The sequence below is a fragment of the Dermacentor albipictus genome, chromosome 4 (genome assembly GCF_038994185.2).
Source record: "Dermacentor albipictus isolate Rhodes 1998 colony chromosome 4, USDA_Dalb.pri_finalv2, whole genome shotgun sequence".
Taxonomy (NCBI): Eukaryota; Metazoa; Arthropoda; class Arachnida; order Ixodida; family Ixodidae; genus Dermacentor; species Dermacentor albipictus.
Window position 1 is genome coordinate 167,021,950 of NC_091824.1, and position 23,708 is coordinate 167,045,657.

Below are 23,708 nucleotides of genomic sequence, written 5' to 3' on the forward strand. Positions count from 1 at the left end.
AGAATGTTTCATGCACGACCCTGTGTGCAGGTATGATGCATCTCAATGAGCACATGAAAGCATGGCGACCTTACGGCTGCTGGGTTGACTAAAAGCGGCATCTCTAGGTGAACAAAGTTAGACATAAAACAAATTAAGTTGCATAAAATGTAATTGCAAGGCCTCCAATGTAGATGCTGAATCTGCCTGATAAAGAAATTATGTTTCAGGAACCACTGAGGAGAGCAGTGACTACTTCAGTGCTTGTCTCCATTAGAGGGCAGTCGAGGAGGAGTGTAGGGTTCAGGCTTGTAAATGAACAGTATAGGCGGATAACTCCCACAATGGAAGGAAGAAGACCACTTGTCCAGCAACAAAATTGCACATCATAGCTTTATTTATAAATGCTACACAATTACCCCTTTAATACAGGCCACCGGAACAAGCGATAGCGCCACCCATACTTATGCACATGAAAGGGGTTGTGCAACACAAGGAAAGGGATAAAAACAGGGACTGCAACCAAGGTTGCTGCATGTTGAGTTTTAATTTACTCTCTCTTTCTATAGAAATGTTGCCTACTCTGTACATGTGTACACACGTGGGTTCTGTGACGTGAGCAGAACCTTCACCTCTTTCCACATTTTTTCAGCTGCATGAGCAACAAAGAAGAATGGTAACAAAAATGTGTGTTTCTCTTGCCCCCCCCCCCCCCTCCGACAGGCTTCTTAAATAACAGCATTGCGTGCGATAGCATAAATTAGCTGCACAGCAGTGTGGTTGGTGGTCGCTGCAAAATGGCACCTCCAGGTGTTCCCGTACGAAGAGAACATCAATCAGGCGTAAGAGGAAAGCGGTGCGGATGAAGACAGAGTCACTGTTGTAGGCGCCAGGTTGAAGCTGTCAAGCTCCTGGTCAGCCTGGTTGTTCTTCAGCTCCTGAAGAGACTGCACAAACCTGGACCACTCGTCGCTCTTTGGCACGGCCAGTTGCTGCATGTACAAGGCATGGAGATCATGAGTGATCATCCTGCAGTATCGCGCTTTGAAGTATACTGGACTCTCATCAAATGGAAACTCGAGGGACCAAGTAAGTTCCGTTTACTAAGAGAATGAGCTCGTGGGTACACAAACTGCTGTTTTGAAATGGGCAGATACCTTATTGTCAACAGCATATAATAAGTGTGGTGCATCTGATTAGAAAGCTTCTTTTTACAAAGTTTCTACTTGCATGCAGTCGCTGATTAGAGGTAGCAGCACAAAACATCTTTACAAAAAAGAGTAATTTAGTTAAAAGATTGCTGTTTTAGCGAAGCAACCACTTTCAAAGTCATCGATAACTTTGATCTTCAGCTCCAGCATGAGTGCATTGTGCAGGTGTTTATGTGCTGCCAGCAGAAACAATGAGCAAACTCACAGTTCACCTGGCATTACCAACACAAAGAAACCACAGCAGGCCATGACTGCAACAAAGCCACACTAACTATGGCACCAACAAAAGCCGCCTTGGTGAAAACGTAAAAAAACTGCAAAGAAAACCCGAAATGGAAAGGCACTAACAGCGATGCCTGTTGTGATGTTGCTCAGATTGTCCACTCGGTATTATTATCGGTAATATCTTTACTTGCGTTTACCTGGAGTTTGAGAAAATGTGGTTCACTTCCACTTTCATTCCCGCTTTCCTTAATAATGCAAGGTATCATTGAAAAATGAAAAGAGAAAAAAGAAAAGAAGCTTCATTTGCCCTAAGCATTATATGTTGCTCACGGCAGTCAAATCATCTGGCATTATTGCCTGTGCATAATGTTCTTATTAGATACAACGATTAAACTAACTTTCAGGGAGGTGGTACGATACATTCAGTGCTGGACACGACTGAAATAAAATGGTGAATCTAGGCTAAGTAACGATAGCTGAAACTGGTCCTTTGTACATATAGCAAACTACAAATTTGCATAAAGCTTTCTGCAATGCCCTTAATGACAAAACGAGTCAAGGAAGTCTCATTGCAGAAAACCAGCATGAGTGATGGCAGCAATGACAGCGGTAACAGTGACAAGTACAACAATAGCAGTTGCCCAACAGCAACTCTGATGACTTTAAAAAATGTGTTGCTATGAATTATATTAACACAGTTGAAGGACTGTCATCTGCTTATGTGCAGCAACTGGATGCCTGATGCACAAGTAATCTCAGATTCATGAGTGTAAGTCATGATCAATTGGTGGGCTATATGTCATATATACTCTATGTATTCAAATATAAGGCAAGGTTATTTTTTTTTCCAGTATCCTTAGCATTGAAGTCACCCCCACATTATATTTGAAGTTGATAGATTAATTAACCAGTTGCTGATGGATTTTTTGGACCACAAAAATTCAGACTTGATGGATATTCCGGACTTAATAAGTGCACTGTCAGGATTCCCATAGAGCTAATGCAGTTGCGCAACCGATTTTTCCAGACGAACTTAGGCCTCAAGGTTTGATTTTCCGGACTAATTCGCTCATTCCGAGCCATACCACCCGACCCTGGAGGCCGCCATGTTCGATATTCCGCTAGCATGCTTCCAGTGGCCCGCTTCCAGTGGCCTTAAGACTGGGAGGAGCACGCTATCCTCCAGTCTCGGAAGCCATGCCCACTCTTCCTTGGATGATAAAACGCTCCAGAAAATGCCTTTTCTTTTTTTTTCTTTCGGTCAGCACAATCACTTCGTGTGTCCACAGACCAACAGTGTCTTGAAGACATTGCACCTTTGTGTGTGTTAGTGCAGCTTTGCATTTGTGTGCTCGGCATGACTTTCTGTGCCTTTGAGAAAGCCAAGTGATGCGAAAAAATGTGGCTCGTTTCTTTGATCTCCATGGCGATCTTGCTGACATGGTGACGCTTTTGGCAACTGTATACGGAGAAGACGTCACTCTTGTGCAAATCCAAGCAAATCTGATCACCTCCAAGCATAGTATGAGCCAGGGCATTATTGGAGATTTTTTCAAGGCCACTCTAAGCCTAATAAACATTATTTTTTTTTTTTGGTCAAATGAATTTTTCGAACTGTTCGATTTTTTGGTATATTTTTCTGTCCCTGCAAGGTCTGGGAAAGCGGTCGGTGAATGCGTTTCAATATGGCAGCAGCAGCACCACATTTCGGGCGATCCAGATTTTAGACACTGGCGCAAATCGTAGCAACTGATAATCTTGGCAGTTGAGGCAGTACCATATACAGTGGTACAAATTGTAGCAACTGATAAATCTTGGCAGTTGAGGCGGTACCATATTTTTGCATGTATAACCCACACCGAGAATTTAAGAAATTTAACAGTAAAGGTGGGGGTATGGGTTGGGTTATATTGTCACATAGTAGTGATGGTGAAGAAAGCAGCAATAGTGAGAATGACGCATGGACTTCTGCCTGATGCAACCAGGAAGACCGTGGCCAGCTCAACAACCACAATGGTAGCCCTAGCATCACCCATCGTGCTTCAACAACCCAGAGAGCCCCCTACCGTCCGGGGAGCTACGTTGGAGGATCCGGAAACCTGGCTCGAAACATTTGAAAGGACCTCGACCTTCAACAACTGGACCTCTGAGGATAAGCTACGACGTGTACTGCTCCTTGGAAGATGCCGCGAGGACTTGGTTTGAGAACCAGGAGTCCACCCTTGCAACGTGGCACCTGTTCCGCAGTCACTTCCTGAGGACGTTCACGAGCATTGTCTAAAAAGAAAGGGCCGAAGTTCTGCTGGAAACCCAAGGGCAACTACCCAATGAGACTGTCGCCATCTTCACGGAAGAGATTAATTGTCTTTTCTGGCACGCTGACCCAGAAATGACCGATGAGAAAAAAGGGCGCTTCTTGATGCGAGGCGTAAAGCAAGAACTTTTCGCTGGAGTGATCCGCAACCCATCGAAGACCGTAGCCGAGTTCTTCGCAGAGCCAAAGTCGATTGAGAAAACTCTAGAAATGTGCACTAGGCAATATAACCGCTACGTCCTGATGCCACAGTGCGCCATCCAAGCACTGGGCTCCGGTGACCTCCAAGAGACCATCAGGGCCATTGTGTGTGAGGAACTGTGCAAGACGTTTCCTTCATTGCAATCTCGGGTGTCCTCACGCCGCTTTCCGTGCCGGAAGTGATAACCTGCGCCGCCGTCGCCCGCCGTCAAGGTCCCCCTGTGTGCCTGCGCCAAGGCCCTGTAACACCGAAATTCCATCGTCCACCGCCGCCGCTACCCAGCACCTCCACCAGATGTCATGTAGTAGTGACGGTGAAGAAAGACGCAATACTGGGAATGACGCAACTAGTGTTTTATTGGGCGAACTTGTGCCCTCAAAAACAGGCTACGCTCAAAGAACAGTAACAGCAGCGAATACTGTCGGCGATCGGCGAAAATCTGATCAGTGGGTCAAGCGCATCAGCTTTTATACAGGAGCCATCGAACATTCCAGAGTAATCGCTGGTGTCTGCGTGTCTTCCAGAAAGTTCTACATCATTCGCGTCGTGCATACATGCAATCAGATTACACAAGGTTTGGCGACAACAGACAGTGGATAGAACCATCGATGACATTATAGAAACTTCCGATACATGCTGGTGCGTCCTGCGCTGAGCGATATTTGTTAGACGGTGAAAAGTGCTCACCCATAAAAGATAAACAAGCTCACATATCAATATGCGAGTTTTGCCTTCAGGTGCGACTTCATGGCAGCGAGAATTTCACTTTATGGTGTGATGAGGCAAAATTCGCATATAACCTACACCAATTATTCTGGGGGGCTACTGATTACAGTGGAACCCCGTTCATATGTTTTTCACCAGACCTGGGAACAAAAGCGTAACAGCCGGGAAAATGCAACAGTGAGGAAAGCTCCGAAAATGAATGAAAAAAGTGCAGCTTCAACTATAGACAATTTATTTCCACAGAGTGCGCTTAGGACCTAAAAAAGCCCAGAATGGTGGCTTGCCGTTTCTTTCGCTCGCTAGAAATCACCACACGTTTCTCAATAGCCTGGAAGGCCGCATTGCTGTCAGCGTCGCTGTGAGGTGCGACACGTACCTGCTGCGGAGGAGGTCCAGAGCCGCGACGGCTTCTCCAAAGCTAGGATTTGGCAACTCCCCGGCATCATGCGGCTCGTGCATCGCAGTCCGCAGCTTCACTCGCGACCGAGTTCTCAACGATCTCGGTGATGCTCTGACACTTTGACGTCACGACGAAAGCATCCATGGCGACGTAGTCGTCGTATGTCGCATGCATGGTCGAATGTATGTCCGCCATTTTGGCTTTTGACGAGTTTTGGCCAGGCTTGGCTATGAAACCGGCTGCAAGAAGCCGCACGCCATTTTGATGGCGGCTACAGTGTACTAGAATAGGGGCAGTGTGTTCAGGAAGTGCTCGCCGCTGAGGCGCTTCATGCAGATAGCACGAGATGGCGCTGTAGGAACATGGGCTGTACGGAACGTACGGCGCAGTACCAGCGCTGCACGCTGATATTTTGATAATCATTTTCTGTTGCAATCAACTAGATGTGCAAATGCTCGGCGGATGCTAAGATGCATCCCCGAAACTCACTACATATAAGAGATGAATTGTATGTGCACTCCTAGCGCATCTCAATGCCCATTAGACGCATTTATTAACCTCACAGCAAAGGTTTTGCAGGCACAGAAGTAATGGCGTAAAGCTGTTAAATTTGTTTTGAGCCACGTTGCCACGTAACCAGAAATTATTCGAATGGAAAAGTCGGCTGCAAATAACGCCGTAGTAAAGAACATCGAATTGATTTAAACTAACTCGGATTCCAGGTGCACACATTTTCTTTTGCGGTTCGCATTCATAAAAAAGCGGCCGCGGCATCCGCGACCCAACGTCAAGCGCTTAGTTCCGCAGCCGCTGTTGTAGAAGAGAAGGCAAAACAACATGCACGTACATAGCCCAAAGCCAAAGAGCTTCCCTGCTTGGCATTTACCTTCTTTCGTGATAAACATTTGTCCCTCGTTCTCTTTCGCGAGCCCCCTGCAACTACATAAGTTTATTCGTGATTTTTTTTAATTTACAACATGAAGTGTTCCTGAACGTCAGACTCATATGCGAGTATGAGACACACCGACATCCTACATTTCTATGGAAGGAATAAAACAGGTAGGAAAGACGCTAAGTAAAAGGCACCTCTGCAAAACTACACACAGTATGCCAAAACACAGAAAAACAGTGCAAGTACATTCCTACCCAAACAATGGAGACCTACTGCGGAATTAATATGCGCAAATAAATTACTTCATTCATTTTTAATTAAATTAACAAAGTTAGCTTTTTGAATGCACCAGAAAAAGTTGTGCATCCATATGAAAAAGACAAAGAAGGGTCAGCATACATATGTTGCACCAGCCCCATGCTAAGAACAGTATAGCTAACTTTAAAGTGCAATTTTTTTTTTCGTCATGCTTCTCTTCACTGATTAACACTTTTTACGTAAAAGTGCAGCCTTGTTAGGACATAAAAACGCACAACTGCTGATGTGAAATCATCAGCATGTAATTTGCAGCATATATGGCATAGCCAAATTTAAAGCTTTAACTAGAATCATGACATCAACTATGCTGTCGCTGCAAAGCTCCTCTTTGCGGAAGAAGGTTGTAAATATATTCCCTCAAGTGTCTTTAGTGCTTCGAAAAGCAACTTGGAGAGATACAGCAATCCTCCCCTGTCACAAATTTCGTGAATTTGGAGACGGCTACTGACACTAGAGTTCTGCAAAAGAAGAGAGCAGCAGTCCTCACATTTCTTGCGAGCAAAAAATTTCTGCGCGACATAACCTGCCATATATAACGGATGAGGCGGTCAACGCTCCTTTCCTCCACATAAGCCCGGTGCATGCTCTGCCGGAGTATTGTTTAGACTTTGCTCTACCAGTGTAAGATTTCCAGCTTCAACTAACTCGTCAATTGTGATGCAACGTCCCCTTCTTTGTCAGAATTATCAGGTGAGTGAAGTAGCGATACCAAATGTTTACTGGCCTCTGTGTTCCCTGTTTGCATTGCCTTCGCCAAGATATAAAGAGGCAATTCACAACAATCAAAAATTGAGGCGGCGTTGGGTGATCGTTGGATCCGCACGACTATCCTCACAAGAAGTTCTCCAACTTTTATTGGCTTAGTCTAGATGTCAATAGGTATTTAAAACCCTCTCTTTCCAAGTATTCTAACAGAGCCAAAGTGCTGCACAATGTCACACGGAGCCCATCTGCCGTCGACTGGCTCAAGCCGCAAAGTCCTTTTGCAATAGAAAGCATATTTAGCGCCAGCGAACAAGGACAGAAGGGAGACGACACCACAATGCGCTAACTTCAACAACTTGGATGGATGGATGGATGTGTGTTGTTTAGTGGCGCAAGGGCCAGGTGTGGCCAAAGAGCGCCATGACTGATAATGTTGTGTTAAGCCCTGATTCGTGAGTGGCGATGGTGGGATGTAACACGGCTGTAAAGTGGCCTAAAATCAATCAGTGTCATGGAAGCGTAAAGCAGTATATAGCATAAAATTATGATAGTGATACATGTAGTGGTCTGTGGATATAGTACGCGTGATAACTGATCATGGAGCTAAAATGCAAGAATATGTAAATAGCACTTATGCCTCCGGGGGGCCTTTGAGCCCAAAGGCTGGGAGGCAGGTGCTTTCTTTTATTGCACCTACCGCAGCAGAATCCTCTGTTAGAGGCTGTGCTACGGATTTCCTGGGGCTATAATATGAAAACTATGTACATCTTTTAAAAATTGAAACAGGGATTCATGTTTAAAGAGAGGTTTTATACCTATAATCATATGAGGATGGAGTGGAATTAGCTGCCGATGTGGTAATGGAAAATGCTTTTTCCTATTAGCGTCTAATTAAGTGCATTGCAGCAGGATGTGAAGCACGGTAAGTGGCTCACCACATTTATCACACGTGGGTGGATCACCACCAGACAAGAGGTATGCGTGTGTGCTGTATGTGTGTCCTATCCTGAGTCTGCAAAGTGTTACTTCTGTGTGGCGATTCTTTGATACCGGCGGCCAGTTGCCAAGATACGGCTTGATAACATGCAATTTATTTTCTGTCTCTTTATCCCACAAGCGCTGCCAGAAAGCCCTTAGCTTTTTTCTTATTGAGGGCTTGAGGTCCATTACAGGGACAGCCGTGCAAGTGTTGGAAGCGTTCGTGTGGACGGATGTGGCTAGCTGGTCAGCCAACACGTTTCCCTCTATCTCTCGGTGCCCCGACACCCAGCATACGACGTATGCTGCTTGGACTCGTAGGTTGTGCATGATGCTGAGTAAAGAGATAGAATTACAGGGTTTTGATATTTCCTGACAGTTTTCAAAGTATTTACGACACTCAAAGAGTCTGTGTATATAACTGCCTTTGGGATATTAAATTCATTAATGTGTTTAACGGCAGCCAATATCGCGTAGGCCTCTGCTGTGAGAATACTTGTGTTAGAGTGCAGTACACCGGCATCTGAAAAGGATGGACCGACCGCTGCGTAAGATACGCCAGAATTACACATCGATGCGTCTGTAAAGAATTCAGGAGAGGAGTATTTGTGCTGTAACTCGAGGAAGTACATGCGTATATGCGCGACAGGCGCGTGCTTTGTAACAGCTACGAAAGATGTTTCACAGTCTATTGGTTGCCACTGCCACGGCGGGGGCAGTATAGCAGGGGACATAAGGTGGTATTCAAGCAGTGGAACCCTTGTTTCTTCAGCCATGTCTCTAACACGCATGGAGGAAGGCTGTGCCACTGTGGGTCGGTTGCGGAAAAGTTGACAACTGGACAAATCGTTTATGGTGTAATACGCGGGATGCTGACTGTTTCCGTTCACTCTAAGAAAATACATGAAAGACGAATACGTGGATTGTGTTTGTGGATGAGTTCTTGCACATCATCAAGGTTTCTGAGAAGACCTCTGACGTTCCATTGAATTATTTGTGTATCCATATTGGAAGTTAATAGGTGCTGTGTGTACAGAAACAGAACTAGTGATTATGGAAATTACAGAGATTAAATTACAGAGCCCTTTCGAGGCCCTGTAACGGGAGTTCTGCCTTTCTGTAGCGTTCGAGGGAGCCTCGCCGCTCCTTAGGCGTTTGGTGCGCCTTGAGGACAGGTGTAGTGTCCATTGCCTCTTGTGAGGCACCGAACACGTGCTCCTGCGAGCGAGAAGTTACAAGAGAGAGTCCTGCCTTGGAGGGCAAGACCCCTGCGCCCACCAGCCCAGAAGTCGATGGGGCACCCTGCGGGATTTGGCTGCGCCGGCTGTTGCCAGCGCTGGAAGGGGCCGGGGAAGTTGGGGCAGCCTCGGCTGCGCCCACCTTCGGGATCGATGGTTCCCTCGGCTGTGTTGACAGAGCAGCGCTAGCTGCAACCGCCGCGGGGGCAGATGGCGTAACTGCCGACTCACTGCCTGGGTCGGACAGCCGCTGGAGGCCGTTGTGACGCTGCCCCCTTACGCGCCACATCGGCAAAGCTGCTCTTGGACAGGTATGACACTTGCCTACATGCCTCTTTGAAAGATATGTTTTCTTTGACTTTGATTGTCACAATCTCTTTTTCTCTTTTCCAGGACGGGCAGGACCGCGAGTATGCGGCATGCTCGCCCTCACAGTTGACACAATGTGGAGTGTTCTGCCACGTTTCGGAAGAATGTTCTTTGTCACTGCACTTGGCACATGTCAGCTGGCCTCGACAGTTCTGTGAACTGTGGCCAAACCTTTGGCATTTAAAGCATCTAAGAGGATTGGGCACGTATGGCCTAACACGGAGTTTGATATAACCGGCCTCGATGGACTCCGGGAGGACACTAGAACCGAAAGTGAGTATCAGGTGTTTCGTCTTCATCTCTTTACCATCTCGCCTCATCTTAATTCGCTTAACATTTATGACATTCTGTTCACTGAAGCCATCCAAGAGTTCAGCTTCAGTGAGCTCTAGCATGTCATCGTCGGAGACAACGCCGCGGGTAGTGTTCATGGTACGGTGCGGGGTTACTGTTATTTGGGTCTCCCCAAATGAGACAAGTTTCGGCAGTTTCTCGTACTGCTTCTTATCGTGGAGCTCCAAGAGAAGATCACCACTTGTCATTCTCGACGCCTTATATCCTGTTCCAAAAACTTCAGTTAAAGACTTCGAAACAAGGAACGGTGAAATGTTACGCACTAGTTTGTCTGGGTTTTCTGAGTGGATCACATGATATCTAGGAAAGTTCTGGACTTGTCGTCCGAAAAACTGAAAGAAATCTTCGGTGCGCCCTCGTTTCCGAGGGCGATCAGGTAGTTTAGGAAAAGCGTTTTCCATAAGTACAGTTGGGTTTTCGGCCACGATGCCGACCACCCACCATGGAGCCCAACTGGGGGACGTGACAGAAGTTCCTGCAAGGGAAACCCTGCCAACGCCAGCCGTACATCGCTGCTATAACCAAATACAGCATAGCCAAGGCTGGCTAGCTACACAAGGTTAACCCTTGCCGCCGGGAAACTAGGAAGTGAGGAGAAGTGATGAGAAGACAGGAAAGATGAAAAAGGCGAGAGAGAAAGACGAAGATTATAGAGGAGGATAGGAAAAGGCGACTGCCAATTTCCCCCGGGTGGGTCAGTCCGGGGGTGCTGTCTACGTGAAGCAGAGGCCAAAGAGGTGTGTTGCCTCCGCCGGGGGGCCTTAAAGGTCCGAACACCCGGCATCAGCTCAACCTCCAGGATCCCCCTTTCCCCGGACACGGCTAAGCCGAGCACGGCTACACGCGGGAGGGTCCAACCCTCGTGTGCTCGGGTACGTGGTGTCGCAACACACCAAATGCCTGCTGACGCAGACGCCCCTGCGGGGAACTTCAACTTGATTTTCAGGAAACACCCACCTATTTAAACCATGCACAGTTAAATAGGCAGGTGTTTCCTGACAATCAAGTTAAAGTTAGCGCATTACTCGAGGAATTCCTTCAGAGCCCTTCAGAGCAAGCACATGGCAAGCACGCTGCAACTGGCCGCAACACCACAGAACGCAACACACGGAGAACGCGTCCGTACAGCCTGTGCGACTGCAGCGCCGCCGCATACATCCAGGACCTGTCTACGCTCCCGGCTTCAAAGCGGTGTGTGGCGCGCTGCGCCGTCTGAACACACTGCCCCTATCTAGTACACTGTAACGGCGGCCTCTGAAACTGGCGTGCGGCTTCTTGCAGCCAGTTACATAGCCAGGCCCGGCCAAAACTCGTCAAAAGCCAAAATGGCGGTTGGAGCGCGTTGCCTGCTTTTTAGCCCAGGCGGGTTCGGGGTGCTAAGTTGCGACGTATCATGCGGGAACGTTTTCACAGCTACTACGTAACAGCGGGGTTCCTTATACACTGGATCCTATGGAAGCTATGCCAGGACCGGATGAAAACGACGTAGCAGCCGGGATCGGATCGGATCGGAAAACATTTATTGGGCTCTAGAAAAGAGATCTTCGCGGCTTCAGACGGCCTCTTCCATTTTCTGATGGATTCTTCTGTCTGCAATAACAGGGTTGGTGCCCTAGTCCAAGGCTCCACTGAGTATGGCCAACCCGCAAGCTCGCTGTACTAGGCGCTTTTGGCCGTTCAAGCTTACGCTGGAAAGCATACTCTCCCACTGTTCCGCACTCGGGTTTTTAATTATATAGATAGTTGGGGTCTCAATATTTTGACAGGCCCATGATATGTGGTACAGATGTGGTTTCTCTGCACACCATGGGCACTTAGCCTCATATTGTGTAGGGAAAATTTTATTCAGAAGGTTTAGATTCAGGAAAGTACCCATCTGAAGTTGTCGCCATGCAACAGCATCCTCTCTGCTTAGATCCTTATCCAGGGGTGGGTACTTTAGTCTGACCCCTTATAATAATTTAGGATATCTGAGTAGCCCATGGGTACTGACTCGGTTTCCTCAAGGCTGGATGTGTCGGACGCCCGGTTGGTATGCCCTCGAGCTATCCTATCCGCCTCTTGGTTCCCTGTTGTGCCAGTGTGCCCTGGTACCCAGATTATGGTATGCTGAACTTTGTTTCCCGGGTCGCATGAGCAGAGTATGTGGCGTGCTCTGTGCCCAATTCTGCCGTTTGTATAATTACGGCATGCTGCTTGAGAGTCTGTTATTATTGTTAGGGACCTGCCAGATCGATAGCCCTCCAGTGCTGCCAGAGCCACAGCTGCCTCTTCGGCCTCGACTACCGTGCAGTCCTGTAGTGATGCGCTGGTGATCTCCTTGAGGTCCGAATTAACCACCAACGCCACTGCTCTGCTGTTGTGTCTTCCGTCTTTGACGAACGTTTCCGCGTCCGTATACGTTGTGTTGTCCTTGTTTGCCAAGGTCCTCTGCACATACTCCACTCTTGCTTCTCTACGTGCCTTGTGCAGGTTCCGGTCCATATTCTTGGGTATCGGTCGGGAAAACGCAGCAGTGAGGAACGTAACAGCGGGGTTCTACTGTATATTTGGCATTTTGGGCAATCTCTGCTGAGTTTGAATAATCTGTCGGCTACTCTATATCGCCTTGCATTAGTGCGCACATTTAGGTTTTTTTAAAATGTTCTGCAACTGCACTCTTGAATTATAATTGCCCTATAAGTGAATAAATATTGTACATTGGGCCCTTAATTTCTGGGTTTTGTACTTTGTTAAAATTGGAAGGGGGGGGGGGCTACAAATCGGGCATTATCTATAAAGGGAAAAACCGGGTAGAAATCTGAGGTTTTCGCTGTCTGGCAGCCCTAAGTGAGGCATTTTCCTGGTAACTTTCGCAAATTATTAAAGCAGACAATGCTCTCTTTTCAGACACAAATGTATCTAAACATGCGAAAGCACTCATGCAAACTTGTGATGACAAAGACCGCTGTGTGCGAGTCATGTGACAAACTCATTCATCCAAATGCTCGTTGGCAAGCATATTTTATATACAGTCAAACCTCGATATATTGAACACGTTCTATATTACCTGGAAAATCGCATACATTTTTAATTTTTTATTTCGAAAGGGGTCAAATGTAAGATGGATATATCGAACTCCATTTCCCCAGACCACGTGCACTCTGTTGACTGGTGGTGAGCTTTCGCACAACACCCTCAAAGAATGCAGCGGCGCGATGGGCGTTCCAGACTGCTGCGCACTACAGCTGCACACATCGATCACGCCGAGGGTGCCATTTGAACGTAGCGGCGTACGCACGCGGCGGCTTGGCTAGTTCGAGAACGTCAACAACGGACTGCATTTGTCGCACTGACTCCTCGGTGCAGCACTCTGCGCCTGCCGCACCTTGCGAGGACTGGCGGTTTGCATCCACAAAGACGCATTGGCAGATGCCATTTTGTTACTGACAGCGTTTCAAAATACTTCGATTGACAAACATGGAGACTGCAGAAGGAGGAGCGGCCAAACGAACACGCTGCCAAGGTTGATCCCGAAAGCGCTGATATTGCCCCGCTGCCGACTTCAACCGAGGCTGTAGCTGCTTTGGCCTTTCTACGGCGCTACCGTGGCATGGCCTACTGCTGGATTGTTTAGACTATGTTGAGGACTCCATGTTTAAGAGGAAGCTTTAGCTCGGGCCCAACTCCGACGCTGCCTATTCAAATACATGTAAAAAGCAAAAACGCTTTTCTAAGGTAACCCCTGCACAGATTTTAATGAAATTTGTTGCATTTGAGAGATTAATGTAAATTCTAGTGACTGTTGCAAGTGGAATTTCTATTTAGGGCCTGAATATTGTGAAAACAATTTTCAAAAATTTTAATGTTTGAAAAAAACATGGAAGTACAAAGTTTACAAATGAATACCTCTGCATCAAAAACAGATATCGCAGTTCTGTAAACGGCATCCATTAGATCATTCAAAGCGAACAAATTTGACATGTCAATTTATATCCTGTGTGTTTGTTATGTTGTGTACAAGGGTTCTGCAAAAGCCGTATTTCTATATTACTAAGTTTTTTAGGATTTATGTGTAACATATCAATTTTGTCCGCTTTAGATGTACTATTAGATGAAATTCACAGAATTGTGATACCGTTTCTCATTGCTGAGTTAGAGTTGTAAACTTGATAGTTTTGCTTTTTAATATTTTTGATATTTGCCAATTTTTAATAAAAAGTTGACACTTCCTGAATAAAAAATCCAAAACCAACAGTCATTAGATTTTAAGTTTTTCTTTTAAATGCAACAAACCTTGTCAAATTTGACGCAGTGGTTGCCGAGAAAACGAATTCTCCTTTTACATGTATTTAGATAGGAGCAACCGAGTTAAAGCTTCCTCTTAAACACGCGACTACCAATAAGAAGCAGGCTACACTGCTGCAGTTCTTTCAGCAAAATAAATGCATAAATACTTTGTGCGAAGCTTCAAGTGAGTATTTACTGCACCACGATTGGGGCGCAATCGGAGATCATTGTTCGGAGCACGCATTCAGTTGCGCAGTAGGTGACTGAATGCCTAGGTCGCACAGACTTCCCGTGGGTGATGAAGTCGGCACGGCCTAGGCTAATTGCCTGCGGCGCTATCGACCGCATGCTCCCGGCTGATGAAGTTAGTGCAGCCTAGGCCCATTGTGCTCTAAACAACGATCCATGATCACGCCCATGGCTCATTGAGTGATTTGCAGAAGCTTTTGACACGTCTTTTACATGATTTTATATATCGAATTCTGGCTACAGTCGAACCCACTTATAATGACACCGATTTTAATATATCAGTTATAACAATGAGAAGCTGCTGCATGGTCAATTTAGGTATGTTTTCCATGGTGAAATAACCCACTGACTACAATGCCCCGACGCCAAATTATCGGTTATAACGATGAAGTCTGGCTGCTGGGTGTCCGTGCCATAGGTAGTGAAATGCGAAATCCTTGAAAAGAAAAGAAAACGAGAAATTCAAGCAGCTGCACAATGCACCCCGCTTATATAGTGTTCTCACATTAGCTCCGCCATCCCCCTATTTCGATTTTTTCACGCGACCCGGTTATAACAATGATCAGTTATAACAATAGAATTTTCGTGGCACTCGAATATTGTTAAAAGTGGGTTTGACTATATATTGAACTATTTCATGATCACTGCACTGTTCGATATATCGTGGTTCGACTGTACCTTTAAAAGAAACAACATAAACAGAAACAGATAGAGACGAGTTCAGCAATCCCCTCTTTACTTTGTTCTCTACACTTTATTTAACAAAGTAAAAAAAAGCATACTAGTGCACACAGGCATACTTTGCAAAAGGAGAGATGCCTTCCTATGTCATACAAACTCTTGTTGAGTTACAATGTCATATGCACTTTGAGCATTTCCGTGTCCATCCTAGACTTCTTGGGCCTTTCGTGCTTGTCTGTTGCCCTATTTTACTGCTTCGCGCTATACACTCTTGCCAGAAAATTAATCGAATAGTACTAACTAGGCCAATTTGCCACCCCTCTTTGAATGCAACATAGTTAACATCCTTTCAATGGGACAGCTATTGTTTACAATGCAGCAACATCAGCGCTGCGTTCACTTCTTAGTGCATTAATGCTACTAGCATGTATGCAAAAAAAAAAAAATTATGGGGTTTTACGTGCCAAAACCACTTTCTGATTATGAGGCATGCCGTAGTGGAGGACTCCGGAAATTTTGACCGCCTGGGGTTCTTTAAAGGGACACTAAAGTGAAAAATGATTTCTTCTGCATCAGTAAATTAATGCTCACGAGGGTTGCAATGTGGGCTTGTTTAGCGCTGTGTGTGTCCCTTTGTGTCTTCTCTTGTCCCGTCTTTGAATCGCGCTACCATACTCCCCTTGAAGTAAATTAATGTTCTACAACACTAAAAACACCACTCTTACAACGATAAGACGTTTGGTAAGCCAGAAAAAGCGCAAGAACGAAATACGGGTGGCGACGTCTACTTATGTTTCCGCGCCTGGGGGCTGTGACGTCTTGGATTTTGATGGCATCTTCTAGGGCCTGCTAATTATATATACCGGTACAGACTGACTACATTGTGTTCTAAAGGAACCATATATTAAACATGCCAAGTTTCGGGAACCTTTATTCAGCCAACGCGGCCCAAATGCGAAAACATACTTTGGTATCCCTGACGTCACGCTGATGTAGCGGTGCCGGGGCTTCGGCGCGAAATTCAAATACTGATACAAGGACCTCCATTTTCTCATCTAATAATCAAACTATCTTTTTTAAATGACTGCCTGCACGGTTCTCACTAAACTGATTTATTGTTTCACTTTAGTGTCCCTTTAACGTGCACCTAAATCTAAGCACACGGGTGTTTTCGCATTTCGGCCCCATCGGAATGCGGCCGCCGTGGCCGGGATTCGATCCCGTGACCTCGTGCTCAGCAGCCCAACACCATAGCCACTGAGCAACCACGGCGGGTAGCATGTATGCATAGCGTGGGACATGTGATGCACCGTTCCACTGACATATTCATGTAAACATGGCTACTAAAAATGCAAAGAGCATTCATTCAATGGAAGCCGGCAAGTGCTGAATACCTTATGTATGCCAGTTTTCGCTATATATCATATATAGCATATATCACTAAGCATATATCACTATAGCATATATCATATTCACATGTGAATAATATTACTAATATGACACATTTTGACCACTTCACTAGTTGTCCCATGTACCGAGAAATTGGGCTTAATTGGTCCCATTCTACAAGACTGAGGATCGTTCTTCACTGCTTAACTACCAACCAATTTCTTTAACAAGTAACATTTGTAAATTAGTCGTACATATTATACACTCCCAGGTCATTACCTACCTTGAAGAACATAACCTCATATTTAAGCAACAGCACCCTTTTCGCAGAGGCTATTCATGTGACACTCAGCTCGCTGGCTTTATTCACGACAGACATTCATCAATAGACACCGGAATTCAAGTAGATACCGTATTCCTAGATTATTTCAAAGCATTCAACCGTGTCCCTCATCGTCGACTTATTCACAAGCTTACACAGCTGAACATCGACTCCCTGTTATCACATAGATAAAAGACTTTTTTCTAACAGGATGCAATTTACATTGGTTAACAATCACAACTCATCTCTTGTCCCCGTACATCTGGTGTATCACAGGGAAGTGTGCTTGGGCCCCTACTTTTTCTAATTTATAATAATTACCTACCAGACGGCATCAAATCCAATATCAGACTATTTGCTGATGACTGCATCATATATCGTAATATTCTCTCTAGCTGTGATCATGACATTTTTCAATCTGACCTAAACGCAATAAACTTATGGTGTTCAACCTGGCTAATGCCTCTAAATCTTGCTAAAACTAAATTCATGTCTTTTACTAATCAGGCACTTCGAACTTCAACATCTTACATCTTAAACGACAGCCTCATTGAACAAGTTTCCAGGTACAAATATCTTGGCATGCACCTAACCCCTAACTTGACGTGGAATAATCACATTAACCATATCCTCGCATTTGCAAACCGTTCGCTTGGCTTCCTCAAACATAACCTCAAACATGCTCCTGTACACTTAAGCAAATTAGCATACACAACACTAATATGCCCTAAAATAGAATATGCGTCAGTCATATGGAATCCGCATCAGACATACCTAATAACTGACTTGAAAGCCCTGGAGAACCGTGCTGTACACTTCATCGTTTCAGATTATTCACGAGAAACCAGGGTAACAGCATTAAAAAATCACGCCAAGCTTGAAGCCTTGTCCCTTCGTTGTAATATATCTTGTTTAACACTATTCCATAAGCTTTACTATCATGTATCTCTTCATAATGAGTTCATGTGTGAACCCTCAGCCATTTTTCCACGTCGGGATCATTCTTGCAAAGTCAAATGCATCATGTGTCATTCCTTCGCATTTGGTCAGTCATTTATACCTTACACCGCGATAGAGTGGAATAATCTGCCATTGCACATCGTCACGGAAACAAATGCCTCGAAAATTACAGATGCTCTATGCAGTACCATGTATACCTAACATATAACGTTTCACTTTCTGATTTGTAAACTGATTTTTTTTCTTCATGTGCCTATAACCAAAGCCTCTGTGACATTGTCAGAGCTTATGCAAATAATTGCAAATCATTGCTGTACTGATAACTATTCCTTTTATTTTTTTCTCTGTTTATACATTGATGCACTGTATTTAATTTTGTCCCAGTTTTGTTTTTGTGCTGTATTTACATTTACGCACTGTTCTTTGCCTCACCATGTAACCTTTACCCTATGTAATACTGTGCCTAGAGGGCTTTCAGGGTTATTATGAAATAAATAAATAAATAAATAAATAAATAAATAAAACTTCATTTTGATAAAACTTGTTTGTGGAGCAAATAACACGAATTATATAGTTTTACCTGAAAATGAAGGACCCTAGATATACATCTGAGGTGCATTATGACCTACCAAGCTATGCACCTATGCATCTGTCTATAACTTCAGAGAAGTGGCACTACAGTGCTTTCAATCAGTGGAACTACCACCTGAATTGAATTACCGGAAATATCTGCATTCTCACAGCTGCACAACTGCTAAGTCCCGCTAATGACCCACACTCCAGTGAACAAGATCCTTCAGAGCTCTATGCTAATGTGGATTTCACTTCATGGTACAGCTTCACAGCAGTGTACATTGCAACACTGCAAGGCAACAAGTTTCAGTACTGAGAGTAATGATCACTGAACACATAAAATAAAATTATTTTTGGACCTTTCCTTTAAATAGACAATTGTGCAGGGATATGTATAGCAGAAGGGCTGGAGCGTTGTGTGTGAACATTCATGCAGGTTATAGACCAGATGTACTTAATTAGTACATGCTGATTAGACAAGCTTACATGATCAAGTAGGTTATACACATGAAGATGTGGTAATGTTAGTGCGCTTTCCCCGTAATTTCCAGCCTATATGAGCACCTTGTGCTACACTTAAGGTGACACTATGAATATAATGTAAGACTCATTTCAGGTCACTGGACTATGAAAGAAAATGAACCAAAGAGCTAGCGTGATATTTTACAACAATTTGTTTCCTAGGCACTTATAATGCAGATTGTTGCAACATGAATGGGTGCAAAGTGGAATACTTTTACACTAAATTAGTTAACAGTATATGGCCACCAAGCATTTAAATTATATGATAGATGGAACCAGAATATGTAATGCTGTTGTAAAATATTAACCCTTTGAGGGTCGATTTTTTGTCGCCATATGCGACCGCCGAGGGTCGATTTTTTGTTTATTGCAGATTCCAATTCTTCTTTGGGACTTACTTCGAACAATATTTACCGTAATATTTCTAGGGTGACCGTAAAGTGAGAAAAAAATATTTTGAGTTGGTACACATGTACTCTTCATTCATGAATAACAACAATAAAAAAGGAAATAAACTTATAAGAATTAAGAACTTGTTGAATTGTTATACACATAGTTCAAGGCTTTGAAAATGCGCACACGAGATTATTTCACAAGACTCAAATGTTCCTGCTTACACTAATATGTACAACCATAGCATAATACAATTGCGCAGGTGCGTGCACTCAAGAAAACTGTGTGGTTGTGTGCCTGTCAAAAAAGCAGAACGTGTGACAAACTTCGGCTAATTTTCGTCTTATCGCTAACCAGAGGCAATCAGATCTCACATGTAAAGAAAAAAAAAAGAGACGAGCAGCGGAAATGCATGCGCAGCAGCATCCTTCCTATGCACACCCCTGTGAGCACTGAACGAGAGAGAAAGAGGCAGTTGCCCTTTGAGTGATTAGTAATGAGCTAGCCATCAGTTTTGCAAGCGCAAGAGGACGAAACCGCCCGCGGAACAAAACCCAAACCGCCGCACGCGCCAATGCGCGAGTGGTAGTATAGGGACGCGCGGGAGCAAACTAGCTCTAAAACAAACCATGCAACGAAAACCGAGCGAAGGAAGCGCACTAAAAAAAATTCCCTGTATTCCCACATAGTGGCAGCACATCACAGAAAAGAAAAAGTTAGGAAATCGGCATGCTTTCTAAATGTACAGACGGCGCCATAAATATACGGCATCGCCCATTTTTGGACTCGTTTGCGGCACCGTATATTTATGTCCTTGACTCTTAAAGAGTTAATGGTGTTACCATCATAACGCCAGTGCCGTCTTAAATAACAGTGAGGTTAAGAACCTCAACAGAAATGTTCACTGAATATCTAATTGTCTTAGCTAGTGCTTTAAATGCCACCCACAAAAGAAACTTACAACAGTGAGAGAATGTAAGTAAGGAAGAACCACGTTAGACAGAAATGTGCCTCCATCACACATGCATTGGGACACATGTCAAACCAACATGAATGTGAGCACTCAATGTGCCTACAACTAACTTTTATGGTTAGAACCAAAAGTGCTCAAAATTCATAGTACTAGAAGAAAAATAAATGGTTCAAGTGATAAACCTATACATTACTCAGTACAAAAAAAGCTTGTTAATTTGGATTTCATGGGATTGGAAAAAATATCCAAATTAACTACCGTAAAAACCCGCGTATAATACGAACCCGAATATAATACGAGGTGAAATTTCTGGGACGAGAAATGGAAAAAAAAAAAGGTTTACCCGCGTATAATACGAGTGAGAGAAACTCGGGGAAAACATTTATTGAAATCGGACTCGGCACTTCATTCACTGTCGTCCTCCGCTGCGCTTTCATCGGACAATTCCTTGTCTGACATATCCTCCCAGAGGTACTCGTCCTCGGTGCCATCGAGCGCGTTCGAGATCCCGCACTTCTTGAAAGCGCGACGCACAAGGTCTTCTGGGATGCTCGCCCATGCGTCCACGATCCACTTGCACAGCGTGGCTGGCGATGCCCGCTTCAGCCGCCCAGTTGGCGTCACTGCAGGTTCACCTGACCGCATCCACTCTGCGTAGCACCGCTTCACCGCGTCCTTGAAAGGCTTGTTGACGCAAACATCTAGAGGCTGCAGCTGAGACGTCATCCCACCAGGGATAACGACGAGTTCAGTATTACAATCACGCAACAGCTTCTTCACCGAGTCGGCCAAATGGCCACGAAACGCGTCCAGCACGAGGATGGACGGGAACGACAACAGTGCACCGGGCCGCCTACACCAAACGGACTTTATCCAGTCGAGCACAAGACTCTCATTCATCCACCCTTTCTCATGGCATTTAACGATGACATTTTTCGGCAGCTCACCTTTCGGCATTGTCTTGCGCTTGAAGACGACATAGGGCGGGAGCTTGCGGCCGTCTGCCGTGCATGACAACATGACGGTAACACGCGTCTTCTCGTTCCCAGTGGACCGGACACAAACTTGTTTCGAGCCCTTTTCGTGCACGGTGAGGGGCGATGGCATGTCCAGATAAACTGGTGTTTGGTCAGCATTGCCGATTTGCCCTAGCTGAAAGTTCTTCAACTTGCGCAACGAAATAACGCGGCGCTGGAAAGCCACCAGTAACTCTTCAAACGATTCCGGCAGCTTTTGTGAAATTGAAGTTCTCCGGCGCAATGAAAATCCTGCACGGCATATATACCGATAAACCCAATGCTTGCTTGCTTTGAAGGTGGAGCTCGTTAGGCCTTTTTCTCTCGCAAGCTCCCTGGCTTTTGCCTGCATGAGCTCCACGCTCACAGCAAGATGCGCGGCTCGCTGTTCTCGGACGAATTCCGTCAGTTTGAGTTAAATTTCAGGGAATGCCCCATTCTTCGGGCCGCGAAAGCTTCTTCGCTTTCCGCTACACTCGAAAAGTGCTTCTTTTTGCCGTCGCCATCCGCGGATACCTCCCTCGGTGACGCCAAACTGCCTCCCGGCCGCACTGTTGCCGATTTCCTCTGCCGCTAAAATCACATTTCGCTTGAAAGCAGCCGAGTACTGCTTCCGTGCCCCCGACATCGTGCTCCTTCACTAAAAACGATGCACTTCGCGAAGCGCGGTTAACACGTGAACTGCCAAGGTCCGCACTCAACAAAGAAAGAAACGATGCCGTAGCCACGCTGCAATAGCGAAGGCAAGCCGTAGCCAGGCAGCAATAACAAAGCCAAGTCGTAGCCATGCAGATATTACGAAGCCAAGCCGTAGCCACAGAGCAATAACGAAACCAAAACTTCGAGCCGAACTTTGAAATTTTTGTCCGGATCCGCATATAGTACGAGGCGGAAATTTGGGACGCTAATAACAGGAAAAAAACCTCGTACTATACGCGGGTTTTTACGGTAAATGTTGAATTTTTGAATGGACAAAGGGACTAAACAAATGCTTACTTACTGCACCAACATGCCTTTACTAAAGTAATCTGCAACTCTCATTTCTGTTTTGCCATCAGCGTGGAAGGTGCAATTCTCATCTTCTTGTGACAGATAGGCACTCGCAGCAATGAGGGCCCTGCAACTTCCTTCACGGTGTGCCAGCAGTATAAGGCACATGTCTTCATGCAGGTAGACATTCTTTTTGACCACCATGTGCAGATCCCAGCGATTTTTTCAGCAGTTAGCTGGCATAAGCTGCAGTATAACCTAGAAGTGGTACAACTGTGCCAATAGCGCCAAAGTGCTACATTTGTGATTTGCTGTGCCAAGCTGCACCAAAACACCGAGTGCGATGGCAAAGGGTTTTAGAGGTTTAGAGTAAAATGGCAGCTGGATGAATAGCCTGAGTTTTGTTGGCTTCATCATTATGATATTGGGGCATCACCACAGTAATTTTGCATCATTCCAGCCTGCATTCTACTGTATTTATGTGCAAGAATGTGTGACCGTATTAGTGCCCTGAGAACCCGTGTTCGTGTTTTGTCAATGTCTCGTGAGTTGCACTTTTTCATAGTTATCCTGTGAGATGACAATGCGGCATAAGAGTAGGTGCATGATCATTTCTGCCAGTAGACCAAATGATTTCTGCTGGCTCAGCCACCTGGCATCGGGAGACAACTTGGTTCTCAATGACTCTGCATGCGGCAACTGTTGATACTCATTAAAAATTACTCAATTTGTTTATTTTATTGTGTGTGGTTGTTTTGCTTACAGTGATGCAAGTGCGTACCTTTAAATCTAAATGTGGGACCTTCGCATGGATTGTGCGTTGCTCATGAGGGACACCATACCATTGTACACATTGTATTTGAGTATAAAGACATTTGATTCAAAGTCGTTTAAAGGACCCATGGGCCATGGGCCATGGACTTTTGTTCAATACTGTAAAGGGAACATAAGGTGGTTGAAATGATGTGAAGTTATAGCTAAGAGGAGTTGCTTTGACGCAAAGCTGCACTGCAAAACTGAGTTACTGCATTGCAAGTACATGAAACACACTTTAAACGTGCTAGTAGAAGCCACACCACAAATGTTGCAGCCACACTGTGGCCGTGACTTCTCTGTCATGAAGGCATAAAAAATAACATGTTCAACATGGAAATGCAAATGGAAACGTGGACATGACTGTAACATTCAGGGACTGACAGGTGGGAAGGAAGTAGCACTTAAAGCCTGCTTTGGTAGATAACGTACCACAAACTGTTGGCTGCAGTTACCAATGTATGCATCAGTGATACCAACAGGAGCATTCGCCACAGCGGCAAGCGCACAGTCTTTCATGACGTGAATGGTGAAATGCTCCATATCAGCCACGTTCATGGGGGAACAACACACTTGTTAATTTGCAAGATCATTAATAATGGTCGAAAACATGCTGCCACAAAGTGTTTTGAAACAAACCGTGGTTC

General features: G+C 45.1%; 1 protein-coding gene across 29 annotated transcripts in view; it reads right to left on the reverse strand.

Moving 5' to 3' along the window:
- Positions 1-358: 358 nt before the first annotated feature.
- LOC135910060 (cytoplasmic dynein 1 intermediate chain 2-like) overlaps positions 359-23,708 on the reverse strand; it is a 112,722-nt gene continuing 89,372 nt past the window's right edge. For all 29 annotated transcript variants that reach the window (XM_065442041.2, XM_065442035.2, XM_065442037.2 and 26 more), the window contains one exon: positions 359-971. In XM_065442041.2, coding sequence (XP_065298113.1) covers positions 816-971 — 156 coding nt within the window. In that variant the 3' untranslated portion in view covers positions 359-815. The remainder of the gene's footprint in view (positions 972-23,708) is intronic.